The sequence below is a fragment of the Hirsutella rhossiliensis genome (assembly GCF_020360975.1).
Source record: "Hirsutella rhossiliensis strain HR02 chromosome Unknown scaffold00014, whole genome shotgun sequence".
Taxonomy (NCBI): Eukaryota; Fungi; Ascomycota; class Sordariomycetes; order Hypocreales; family Ophiocordycipitaceae; genus Hirsutella; species Hirsutella rhossiliensis.
Window position 1 is genome coordinate 1,680,055 of NW_025408680.1, and position 12,488 is coordinate 1,692,542.

General features: G+C 51.8%; 4 protein-coding genes across 4 annotated transcripts; 2 read left to right on the forward strand and 2 right to left on the reverse strand.

Moving 5' to 3' along the window:
* Positions 1 to 1,881: 1,881 nt before the first annotated feature.
* On the forward strand, positions 1,882 to 2,535 carry HRG_10054 (transposase-like protein; the record flags this gene model as incomplete). The annotated part of the gene is made up of 1 exon (XM_044868525.1): positions 1,882 to 2,535. The coding sequence occupies one exon, from the start codon at positions 1,882 to 1,884 to the stop codon at positions 2,533 to 2,535; it is 654 nt and encodes a 217-aa protein (XP_044716522.1).
* Positions 2,536 to 2,727: 192 nt separating this feature from the next.
* HRG_10055 (transposase-like protein) lies at positions 2,728 to 6,058 on the forward strand (the record flags this gene model as incomplete). Its single annotated transcript, XM_044868526.1, has 3 exons — positions 2,728 to 2,942; positions 2,970 to 3,369; positions 5,327 to 6,058. 3 exons carry the CDS (start codon positions 2,728 to 2,730, stop codon positions 6,056 to 6,058), a joined length of 1,347 nt encoding a protein of 448 aa, XP_044716523.1.
* Positions 6,059 to 7,338: 1,280 nt separating this feature from the next.
* HRG_10056 (uncharacterized protein) lies at positions 7,339 to 9,024 on the reverse strand (the record flags this gene model as incomplete). Its single annotated transcript, XM_044868527.1, has 4 exons — positions 7,339 to 7,799; positions 8,035 to 8,512; positions 8,581 to 8,799; positions 8,947 to 9,024. 4 exons carry the CDS (start codon positions 9,022 to 9,024, stop codon positions 7,339 to 7,341), a joined length of 1,236 nt encoding a protein of 411 aa, XP_044716524.1.
* Positions 9,025 to 10,838: 1,814 nt separating this feature from the next.
* HRG_10057 (kinetochore sim4 complex subunit FTA2 domain-containing protein) lies at positions 10,839 to 11,783 on the reverse strand (the record flags this gene model as incomplete). The annotated part of the gene is made up of 2 exons (XM_044868528.1): positions 10,839 to 11,411; positions 11,466 to 11,783. 2 exons carry the CDS (start codon positions 11,781 to 11,783, stop codon positions 10,839 to 10,841), a joined length of 891 nt encoding a protein of 296 aa, XP_044716525.1.
* Between the last annotated feature and the right edge of the window lie 705 nt (positions 11,784 to 12,488).

Consider the following 12,488-nt stretch of genomic DNA (forward strand, 5'->3'; position numbering starts at 1 on the left):
CCACACCACAACTGGCCACTACCCTGCCCAAATCCCTGCCGCTCCATATTCTCACCTGTTGGATAAACTACGCAATAATGTCGCTGTCACATTACTAAGGATTAAAGCGATGGTGTCGAACGTTCTAGATAACAGCGTCACCTAAGCAGCCTAGGTGGCAAGTGGCAACATCGCCACCTAAGGCAAAACAAAGCACTACCATGCCCCACCCATTGCATGTACACCCCCCTCACCGCAGGGGCAAATGGGGTTAATATACTTTAGCGCCAGAGGCTCTCTTCCTTCTTTCCGGTTCCATATACCCCCACTGGGATTGGGCAAGGGCAATTAAGAGCGCTACTATATAAGGCTCCTGCAATGGGTCGTCGGTAGCGAACTCCCTGCACTTGCGTCTCACTAGCGCTAAGCCTGGCTTGTGATTTCGGCGTCCAACATATTGGTTATATAAATAATCTTCCCACTCGTGAATCAGCCAATTGTCTTTGGTCGATATGAGCAGCGACGGGAGGAGGAAGGCGAGAGCCGGAGTCGAGTAAACACTCGCGATGGACGAGACATCTCAAACAGGGAAGCAAGACGTGACGATAGCCCCCGGGCACAAAGTATAGATCCGAGCTTTTTACGCATTAGCCAAAGGTGTATATGACGACGAGTTACGACCTATAGGCTGCTTACCGTGCCCATAACGGACTGTCGTATCGGCTTAGAATAGCTCGCATGGCATATTCCCCATCACGAACCCAGCGACGCTTCAGGGGCGTCGCAAACAGTCTCTGCATGCGCTCATTATCCTCGGGCAGTGTGGCTAACAATCAAGCTCGAACTTGATAAGTCTCAATCAAGTTTGACTTCCCATCAAGTCAAGTTCTCAAGTCTAGTTTAATAGCTGTCGTCAATCAATCAAGTTGCAAGAGTGTCAAGTTGTCAAGTACTTGATGTCAATAATTAAGAGGAGATGACTACCCTGGACCGGTGCGAAATTGGCCAATTACATTGCTTAGAATCGACGTACTTTGCCCATTGTGCGGCCGTTGTGCGGTTATGGAACGTAAAATAACTTAGCGCATTGCCCCCACTGGGATCTTCACCCAGGCGAAGTGGAACCCTACTCCTGCTCACCAAGCCGCTATCCACAACGCGTCGAATCGACGCGTTATGATGTCGCTACACGCGTTTTGGGGCCCAAGCCGGTCGTCAAGTACGCGAAGCTTATCTGTGACGTCTTCCTCGAGGCAATCTACCGATCTAAACGAGCCGATACCGTCGACCGAGCAAACGTCAGGCGTGGAGCAACCTCTCCATCGGTCTACCTGCCCTCCACATTCTCTGTTGTTCCCAATTGACTGGGGAGCGCTTCGGCGGCACGATGGCACGATTCTCAAGGGTATATAGTATCGCATACGGGACAAGAGGAACGTGGGCAGACGAGTGAAGGTCTCGTGGATCTATTCATATGGAGCAGAGCTGGAGCATAGTAATGACAAGTACTTCCTGTGCGCCGATTGCCATACCAAGAAGCGGTATACCAGTCAGTTATTCGCAGCAGAATCGACGACAGCCGCAATCCAGCATCTTTTAGAGTTCCACAAGATCAAACGGCCTTCGAATTCGACCACCGATGACGATGATTTCGACGCCACCAACGCCGCAGAAGTTTTCCAGCTCGTCATGCCATTTAATGAGGATAAGTATAAGCAGAAGCTCATTGACTAGGCCATCAAGCTACGCCTTAGCTACCGAGAAGTCACGGACAAGTCGACCACTGATTTACTCACATACGGCAAGCCTCCGCTCGCGCGCCTATTGCCAACGCATCACTCAACGCTCTCGCGGTGGGTGAAGGATTCGATAGCAGCACGCTTACCATTCATCATCGAATTTATGCAGTCCGCACTCAGCACCATCAACCTCTCGATCGACGGATGGCGGGCTCACAATCGCAGAGAGTACATCGCTGTTTACGGACACTTCGTCGATAGCCAAGGCCATCCTCGAACACTCCTCCTCGGCTTCCCACGACGTTATGGCGGTCACACTGGCGACGACCTCGCAGCACTGGTAAAGCCAGTAATTCTACAATACGGCATCGGCGAGAAGCTCGGCTCCTTCGTTATGGATAACGCTAATGACAACGACAAATGCCTCGAGGTGTTACAGCGTTCCTTTTCCTCGATCGATCTAGAAGCAGACCGTATTCGCTATATCGGCCATATTATTAATCTCGTCGTTAAGGCTCTCTTATTTGGCGAAGGCGTCAGCGCGTGGGAGAAGAACCTTATTGAGGCTTCGGAGGAGCAGCGTGTAGCTCTCTGGACCCTTAAAGGCGTCATTGGCAAGCTGCATAACCTCGTTGTCTACATTAATCGAAACGACGCACGCCGTGAGCAGTTGAGCGCTCGCATGCGCGTCACGAAGACAAGCGACGGCATGCTGTTCGTCGGCGTGCTCCTTAGTGACGGTGGCATTCGATGGAACGCGACGTTCTACATGATCGAGCGTGCTCTTAAGTGTCGGCCTGCCATCGATCTTTACTAGGCGTAGTAGAAGCCTCCAGATAAAAACGACAAGCACAAGAATGACTTCCTCACCGAGGCTGATTGGCACGAGCTTGAGCTCTTCTATAGGCTCCTGCAGCCCTTCGAGCGACTCACGAAGCGACTGCAATGCCGTGTAGATGGCGAGGGCAACGAGGGCGGCTAAGGCTCGGTGTGGCAAGTACTTTACGCCATGGACTTCTTGCTCACGAAGCTTGAGAGCGTCAAAGAAGAGATACACGCAATGGATGCTGATAATAAGGACGAACTTCCGCCCTATTACTCCGCAGGCGTGCTCGCTGCATGGTCGAAGATCAACACGTACTACGAGCTCACCGACCGATCACCGATCTACCGCATGGCCATCGCTCTCCACCTAGCCTACCAATTCGAATACTTCAGGGCGAAGTGGTAGAAGCGAGAGGATTGGATAAGGACAGCACAGAAGGAGCTAACTGCATATTACGATCGCTTCGCCGCAGTCACGGTGGCCACTGACCACGTCGACCAGGCCGAGACTTCTCCTTGTTCCTCGCCGACAATCGACGACGAATTCGATGCTTGGGGCCATACAACAGATCGACCACACCGTGGCAAGAGGAGGAAGGTGGAGACCGAGTGGGAGGTCTGGATAAAGCAGGTGCCGTCGAAGGACGACATGAACGTTAAGAATCCTCTTGCGTGGTGGGTGGACCGACGCCACGTTTGGCCCATTCTCAGCAAACTTGCCCTTAATATCTTCAGTACGCCGGCGATGAGCGCAGAGCCAGAGCGCGTATTCTCCGACGGCGGCGAGCTTATCACCGATAAGCGCAACGGCCTCGGCGATGACACAGTTAAAGCTGAGATAATATAGAAGAATTGGATTACTTCCAAGATTTTGCATCGGATTGCGACACCTCGAGGTCTATACAAATTACCGGATTAGGTATAATACATCAAGTACTTGACAAGTTGTCAATCAAGCTCCTTGACTGGTCAAGTCAAGCTTCAATCGAGTTGGACATACCTTCAATCAATCGAGTTCGATGGTCGAAATTGAACTCGATTGATTGTTAGCTACACTGCTTGGCGTCTACTGGATGGCAAGTGTCGGATACGGCGACCTGAAATACAAGTCCAGGAGGACTATTCTCCTTCCCGTCGCTGCAAGAGGAAGAGTCTTGAAGATCGATAGGTGCGAGCACCGGATATGCATCTGCTGTAGGTGACTCTGCAATCTCGCCTTGCGCCTGTTCATCGCGACGGTCTACGCCGTTGTATTGAGTTTCGGTGTCCCAAACCTCCGAGGTTGGCGAGGTAGGACGTAGAAGCCTATCGAGGGCAGGGAGATGACCAGTTTGTCCACAAGCAACCGACTCAGTATTAAATGGACTCGCATCTTGCTGAATCGTCGAGGCAGAATTAGTCGACATAGCGGGCAGAAGAGCCTTCGTTAGATCGTCCGTCGCTCGTTGGCTCTCGGAGAGCTGCAAGATCAAGGAGAGTGATAGAGAAGAAGAAGAATAGGACAGTTGATGTCTATGCTCCTCTGCTTTTCACACGAGTGTGGAACGGGCTTCCCTGGTCGAGCTTGTCTCTAACCCTTGATGCGAGCTCCGGCAAAATATCCGTAAGCCCTCCGCAGTGCAACTTTGGCCACCTCTTGGCATCTTTCAGCCGGGTAGACTCATGCACCTTCCTCCTCTTTCGGGCCTCTGGTCCGCTGTTGCTCGGCTGATGCCTGTGAGCCAACCCTTAAGGTAAACGTCTAACAGTCAGCCTAAGTCTTTAACCATCCCTTGCATTGGATGGTTCGTGTATCCCCGACCAGGACATATCCAGCTTCTGCATATACGCGCCGATCACATCCGCCATTTCTCCAAACCCACCAGCGGCTAGTTTCCAAATAGGCACCGGGACGAATCTCTAGCGTGACTGGGCGGACCGCCTCTTCCGAACCATGCATACTGGCCCGCAGCTACCCTGCAGTGGGAGTCAGGGGGTGAGCGTGACGCAGGATTCAGCCTGTTGATTTCTCTTCCCTCATCCTGGCATTGGAAGTATTGGGGAGTGGCGAAGCTTGCAGGGAAGCCTTGTGACAAGGAAAGGGCTGCCCACGTCGGCATCCACTTCGGAAGAAGGAGGTGGCTCTCTGTGAGACCTGCGTCCACGGCTACCGAGGTACGAAGGTTTCGCAATATTGGTTGGATATAACGGTTATGAAGTGTTGGCGAACAGCAGGGGGTCTGAAGCGAGCGGTTCCCCGGACGCGGTCCAGCTAATCAACCGACTCATCACGTTTACGCAGGGGCGAGTGTCCCATTTCTCGCCAACACAGGGCAAATGTGACCTGTAAAGTGCAAATCCGACTGTCCTTTGTCCAAGACCCTGAGAAGACTGCAAGAGCTACTCCAGGGCCAGCATGCGGCTGGGCATAAAAGGCGTGGAGCTGCTGTAACTAGCTTGTTCTTTTTCCAAATACTTCCCTTGCCAGAGATCTACGACAAGTTTTGTTCATTTCCACGTTCTTGCTTTTGCCAACCCTCACTCTTCCACGATATCCAGGATTGCGCCAATACTCTACTTACGAGACTATTCTTCTAATTTTTTAAAAAAAAAATCTTGCTTCCCCCTTTACTGGCCAAGGAGAGCCTATAGACAAGCCTGCGAGCTAAATGTCACCACCCGCAGTAAGTGACATAAACCCAGGGTAATACAGTAGACAGGAACGTTCTTTGCTAATAGGAAACTCCTTCTCTCTTTCTCTGCTCTAGCTGAAAAACAGATTAGCCCGAATTCGAGACAATTAGAGGAGATCACGCGCCCGACGGAGAGAGTATGTCCAGGAGCTCGAACAGCAACTTAGAGTGTACGAGCTTCAGGGCAGCGAGGCCTCTGCTAAGATTCAAATGGCCGCGAGAAGAGTAGCCAAGGAGAACAAGCAGCTCCGAGAATTTCTCAACAGGTACGGCTTTAGTGACAACCATATCGCCCATTTCTTGCAGTCGGGTACCTTCGTGCCACTTGATTCCGACCAAAGCCGTACTTTTCGCGCCGGCGACCCTGGGGTCGCCGTCCAGTCGCTGGAACAGCTTCTGATGCCGCGACGACCGGTCAGTCCATATCAAGGCTTCTTCGTCTCTTCGTCGAGACAATCATGCCAGGAGCCATTCACCACCAGCGGGTCGACCACAAGTTCGTCCGTCTGGGAGCCACCGCAACTCGCGACGTCCTCGTACGGCTATCAACATCGCATGGGCATGGCAGTCATGGGCTCGGCGGTTCATCCCCCATACCCACTGACAACCCTGTCGAGTCACGCGAGTACCATGTGGCAAGACCGAGTTTGTGACGGACCACCGTCTCCGTCGATATTCGACAGTTCCGGCCAGCCCATGGCCACGGCACAGGCTACGGTCATAGGCGATCATCCCGCAATGACCTTGCATTGTTCTCTACCGAAATATTCAGACTCGACGATACCACATTACGATTTCCCAGAGTGTACCCGGTCCCAGAGGGATGGTTCAACAATGAAATGATTGACGAGACAGATCGACATCTGGTACCGCTGTCGAGGATGGCTGAATGACTTGCCTACCTGCAGCTCCACCGCGTTCTTCAGGTACTTGAGCCAATCGTGGGACTTCAGAGGAGGAGAAAACAGATAGATCGCTATTATGGTCAGGGAAACTCTTCTACTGTTCTCGAGATCTACTCGATGCATGTTAGACCATAGCACTGTAAGCATGCTGCTGCCGTTCGAGCTTCGATGTCCTCATCGTTTTTACCAGTCTCATATCCCGGCATGTGATTCAGCTTTTCGAGACTGAGGCAGATAGGAGGTTCGACTTGATGCCAATTTGCAATCTCACACTCAAGGCCCCCGTACGTAATTGCCTTTTGCTGGTGGTCAGGTCAAAAGCGGACCGATGTCGCAAAATGACTGATCTTTGTGAGGATAAACATGACCTTAGACCGTGAGCTGCGAAGTTGGTCGATTCGGAAGCTGTAACAAAACTTGGGACGCCTAGGTTGTATTCCCATCCGCCCAGCCCACTTCTCCCAGTAGTCGCCATTGATGAGGGGTCGCTTGCCCCTTGCTCAGGAGACCGCAACGTCGAGATAGGATATCATGGAAACCGGGAACCGACGTAATGGAACCGAATCGCTTTCGCCGAGTCTATATGCGTTGTGGCTTCGCGAAGAGGAGGTACGACTGGCTCTGCACCTACTTTGCCACGATCTGTTTCCCTACTCCCATATGTTGGGGTCGATTCGCACACCACACTAAGAAACGGACTTGGTTGCTCAGCGTCGCCTAGGCCTCGGAAGCTCCGGACGCTCCATGTGATGTAATGCACACTTTTGAATGGGACCTCAAGTCGTGTTCACCAATGTATGCCTGTGAGCATCCCGCCACTAGACATACATAGTATCGACCGCAATCGGGCTTTTGTTGCTCCATGATAGATGGCGCTACTGCATATGGGAATTCCGACCTCTGCTGCTCTTGTGTCACTCCGGATGCAAAGGCTTCTTGCTGTTTGTTGTGAAATGCAGGGATTCTGCTCGGCTCACTGCCTTCACCCTGGCCCAGTGATCTTGTTGGACTGGACTGGACTGGATTTCGAGGTCGGATCCAGTCCAGTCCAATGCACAGCGCTGAGGACTCCAGAACCGCCAATGCAAATCCAATCCTTAAATGGATTAGCTCAAGGTAGTCGATATTCCGTATTTTATAGTCATCGCGAGATTACCACGGAGTCGATCCTTGTTCAATGCTGTGCGGTGTGTGATTGACATCAATAACGCTGGTTAACTACCGCAAGCCCTCCTGGGGCTGAGGAGTATTATCATGGAGGTAATCATCTTGATCCACGATCCGAAGGTCCTCGTCGTCCATTTTAGCTTCAGATCCATCCCCAGCTTTGTAAGCCTCCTGCAGATCAGACTCCCCTTCTAGTCTCCCGATGTTGATATCCTCAAAAGTATTTCGTGCAGGTGGGCCGTACCAGGACCGGAGGCACTCGCTAGCTTCAATGATGTCGATCTTAAGCCTCGACCTCCGGTCAGAAAGCAGGATCTTAGCGCTGCTGAATAACCGCTCGCATTCATCCGACATTGGTGGAACAGATAGAACATCTAGTGCCATGCGTGCTAGATCAGGTTGTGTATGATAGCGATCGTTCCAATACTTGATAACGTCAAAGCTTTCCTCCTCACCAAGCCGGATAACATCTGTCTCCAGGAACTGATCGAGAAGGTCGATGGCGGGCAGGTCTGTTGATCCGACCTCGTGACGAAGCTTCAGTCTTTTATGGCTCTTAACAGCCGCAAAGGCTTCTCCTTCCTAACTGAAACAGACGACGTTGGACCGGGCGAAGCGGAGACCGAAGCCTGCTTTGTGGAATGCCTGCCCCGATACTCCTCTAGCCAGAGTTCTCTAACAAGCCTCGTAACGCCCGGGATCCATAACCGTTTTCTTCGTCTGTCCAAGCCTCGACGTACCACTGACTTTTGAGAGTCGGATTCAGCGAAATGGCGGTATAATATGCCGGTGTCTCGTCCACTTTATTGAAATACTGCTCGGCCTTACGCCAGGAAGCTTCTGCCGAAGCGGCAAGAAACGCAAAGTTGTCGGCTTCAGCAGCGGCAGCTCCACGACTGGTCTTCCTTCGAACAGCCGCCCTGTGAAGTTCCTCGAATTTAATCTTGGCCTGCTGGATCTCATTTAGCAACCAGTCGAGCGTCTGAAAGTGATCTGCTAGCGTTGAATGCCTGCCTTCCGTCGACAGGGTTCCGTCGTAGAACGTCTCCAGCTGATCATGAAGGTGTGCAAGCTCGTTCCACTGCTGCTCAGACAGGCGGTCTTCAGCGAGACTTTTCTGGCTCTGGCCAGCCTCATACTGGTCACAGAATATCTGAATTCTCTCCTTGACATTGAGAGCTCTGCCGATTGACATGAAGTATGAGTTCCAGCGCGTTTGCTGGCTCTGGATAAGCTGGGCTAAATTAGTCCTGATCGATCTGCTGGTTCCCAGAGGGTACAAAGGCAACTCACCTCTAAGCCATCGAACTCCGACAGTGCTCCCCCACAGGCAATTGATCTGAAAAACTGACGGCGCTGAGGACTGGCTCGAATATATCTGATGATATTATGAAGCCTGCCGATGGCGCCGCGCTTCCGCCAGAGCTCCCGGATTCGCGTCATGTCGCCTTCTTTGTATGCAGCGTCTAGATCTTTGCAGATCTTTTTGGCGTCCTTTCCGATCAGGAAAGCCTGCGCGCAGAGATTCACAATATGCCCAAAGCAGCGGAGGCGCCTGCGTCTTCGCTGCTTGTCCGACATACTGGGGTAAACGGCGCGCAGCACCGAGTCAACGCACACATCGTTGGCCGTCGCGTTATCGGCCATGAAATAGCCGACCCGGTCCGTAATCTTATAATCTTTGATGACCTGTAGCAGGACATCGGCCATGTTCTCTCCCGAGTGTTCCCCTTCCATTTCGCGCAGCGCTAAGACAGCAGTTCGACGCAACCCAGATTTGTCTATGAAGTGTGCTAATTACTACCCCAAGCACTGCGAGGTAGTTTGGCGACGTCCATAGATCGAATGACAACGAAATGGAACTCCGACTGTCGAGCATGTCCTGCCGCAATTTCTCCTTCCTCACCTCGAACGAATTCATCACCCACTGTCGAATAGTTGACGCTGCCCTTGGGAGAAAGTTCGTCAAGGGCGGGAACAGGTAAAAGAGGAGATCGCGAAAGTAGTCATTCTCAACCTGGAAGAAGGCGATATGGCAACCGACCAGCCACCGGACGAGCAGTTCCTTGAACCTATCTAAGCGGCGGGAGAAGATGATCGACTTCACGTCTTGGTAGTCGGATATCGAGGGCTGGCTCGAGTCAACCGAGTCTCCTCGAAAGCTCTTGTGTTCCCCAGTAGATTTGTCGATATCATGTTTCGAGTGGAGGTGGTCAAGCGCTGTAGAATTGCCACTTGAGATAGCTGGGAGGTCTTGTTGACGACGCTGCTTCTCGCAGAGATAGCAGTACCAGACACGTTTATCATCTATTTTTGACTTCAGGTCCTCACCGTATAACCATATGACGGATGTACGCTTCTTTGTTGATTTAGGGCCTCTTGCCAGCACGGCACAGCGAGTATATTCCTCTCCTGAAGCCTGAACTCATCTGGCTGGATCAGGGCCTCCGGATCGCGACGACTGTTGATCGATTCCGGGCGAGAACAACATTATCTGACCTAGAGGGCTTATTAGAAGCGCCAGTGAAGAATTGGGTGATTGTCGATGCGGCCATTTGGAACGTTGATCAAGTTAAGGTTACGGTGGTTACCTTGTTGGCCAGATGGAAATATGGGATTCCTGCTGCTAGTTATACCGGCAGTCGGTCACATCTCCCGTCTGGCGAATTTCTACGTTGGTAGTTACCACTGCTCGTCATGAGCACGCTGTATTCCAATCAATAACGCGTTGTTGTGGTAGCCCTGAAACGAAAATTGGCGTTGAGGTTTTCTTCTTTCCTAATTAGGCATGGTCCATTGGAGCTCCAGGAGCCTCCAGACCTCTCGATCCAGTCCAGTCCAAATTTTTGAAACTGCAAATCCAGTCCAGCCAAATCCAGTCCATCCAAATCCACTCCAATGCTAGTCCAGTCCAACAAGATCACTGCCCTGGCCCGACAATTTGCAGTCGTATTCAAGGGCAGTGACGAGGAGTCCTTCCGCGTAGTCGGCCAAGTCAAAGGCTCGGTCGTCCTCAGTACGAGGGCTAGCTTCATCGGCCATTGATGAGCACTAGTGCAGGAGACGGCTGAGATGGTGTAGTTAAGAGATTCAAGACTGGCGAAGGGTTGACGTGGGTGACATGGACTAGGCAGCCTGAGTCGGAGACAGGCTTGGACTTTATAGTGCCTGGTCTTTCACTACAAGGTTGGAGTCTGAGGCAAACAGTATAGCCAACACGTATCTTAAGGGGGGAGATGGCCGACGTGGGAATGCTAATCATGTTTGGTGGGAGCCGGCAGGCACACCATGCGTGCCGCCCGTGCGGATGTCACTTGACTCCGAATGCTTACTGGCTGCAGCACCATGGAGGCTTTACACCGGATCAATGTGCAGCGGGCCAGCAATTGTTGTCAGAGACTTGTGTTCGTTTCGTGTCACTCTTGACTACTCGTCCGACCTTGCACCTGGGCGGGATTTGCTACATGCCACTATAAACTTTTGAACTAGTTTGAGCCCTTTCGACGACTGCGCGGTTTCTGGCAGTAGTTCCAGTTCCTCATGGCGCTGACCTAGCTCAAGTTGACGATGGTGCTGGCCATGTCATCAAACATCGTCAGATCCCCCACTCTCTCCTCCACTGCATCTTGCATACGTTCACCATAGTGGTTCAATATAATGTGTGGTTCAGTCCAAGCAACTCCAAAATCAACAAGCTTCCCATCTCTATAGTTATCTTCCTTGATGTCACGGAAATATCCCGATCGAATGTAAAGATGATAAATATCGTAGTTTGCGCAACAAGCTTTGGCATTGACCCCGGACCTTGCACTTGCAAGATCTTTAACAATGGCACAGATCGGACGGATTGGTGCTTTTAAGGCGTTGCCCTGTTCAACACTGAAGTCAAGGTTCCACTCATCCTCCAGTTTTCGGATGTCTTTTTCCTCCAAGCGGATATAGCAATGGCATGGAACTGCAACTTGATACGGCAGTAATCGCCTGTCTTGCGCCTGCTTGATGCGACCGTATGCGCGGCATTCTGAGTAGAAGGGCATAACATGCCATTCCAACTCTTCTTCAGTGCAGCGGATACCCGCAGTGTAAAATTGGTGGTAGTCATACCAAATCTCGTACGGCATAAACTAAGACATAGTTAACCTCTCGAGCTGCCACGGCTCCTCACCACTACTTAACACCTTCAAAGCGTAGTGCTGAGACCCGATCTCAACCTTTAAAACGTGTGCCGTGATCTCAGAGTAGCCCGAATATGGTTCCAAGTGGTCATCGAGCATATCTTTCCAGGTGATCGATGCGTTGGCGAGTGCAGAGGGATGCAACATCGGGCCATGACAAGGCGGAAGACCGTCTGGAATGTTCACGTCCCCGTCGAATAAACCATCGGCACATCGAGAGGTGCCTGTAGTCTTCCCGGGAGCGTTGATTCGAGAAGATTTGCTACGCGTCCGCTTTGCCTTTCTCCCGTCGTTTTGTTGTCGCCGGCATTGTCGTACCATGTTGTCATATTTTGCTCAAAAATAGAGCACACAGTGAAGTGAGATTTGGAAATAACGGAGGCGGGAAATGAAGCCTGTGATCGATGGCGAGTAGATGAGAACAGAGCTGGCGAGGCAATACTTCCCAGATATTGAGAGAACCGCGGTTGTATTGCTGTGCGCCGTTGACGGGTGGTCAGGGGCTGGCTGGATGATTGGAGGTAACCAACAACTCCAACCGTTATGCCCAGTTATTGTCCCAAATGTAACGCATATCTCATTGAGGTACTAATTCTTACTCCCGGAGTTATTGTGCCGACAAGGGCAACCTGGTTCCCGTCGCAGCCATCCTTCCCTGTCAATTTCGCCTTCCCCGGCCTCTTTACACGTATCTTCTCATCCAGCCGTGCAGGATAAATCTCGCCGATGCTACAGGCTAGAGAAACAAGGCAATATGAGGTGCACCAAGTGGCCAGAATCCAGCGTCATTGTCTAGCACCTCTCCCACGCCCCCTCCATTGCAAACTTTCTCCTTACATCCCCTTCTCCCCGGCGTGAAATATTCCAGCCAACGACACAGGGAGCGGGTAGCTACGCCACCTCTAGCCCAAGTTGAGACCACCCCTCAGGCTGCCCTCTAGCCGTCCCGGCTTCCCCGGGCACAACCCTGGGGCCGACTTTCCCTTCCTACGAATCGTTCGTGCAAGACTTCTTTCGAAATTGCCC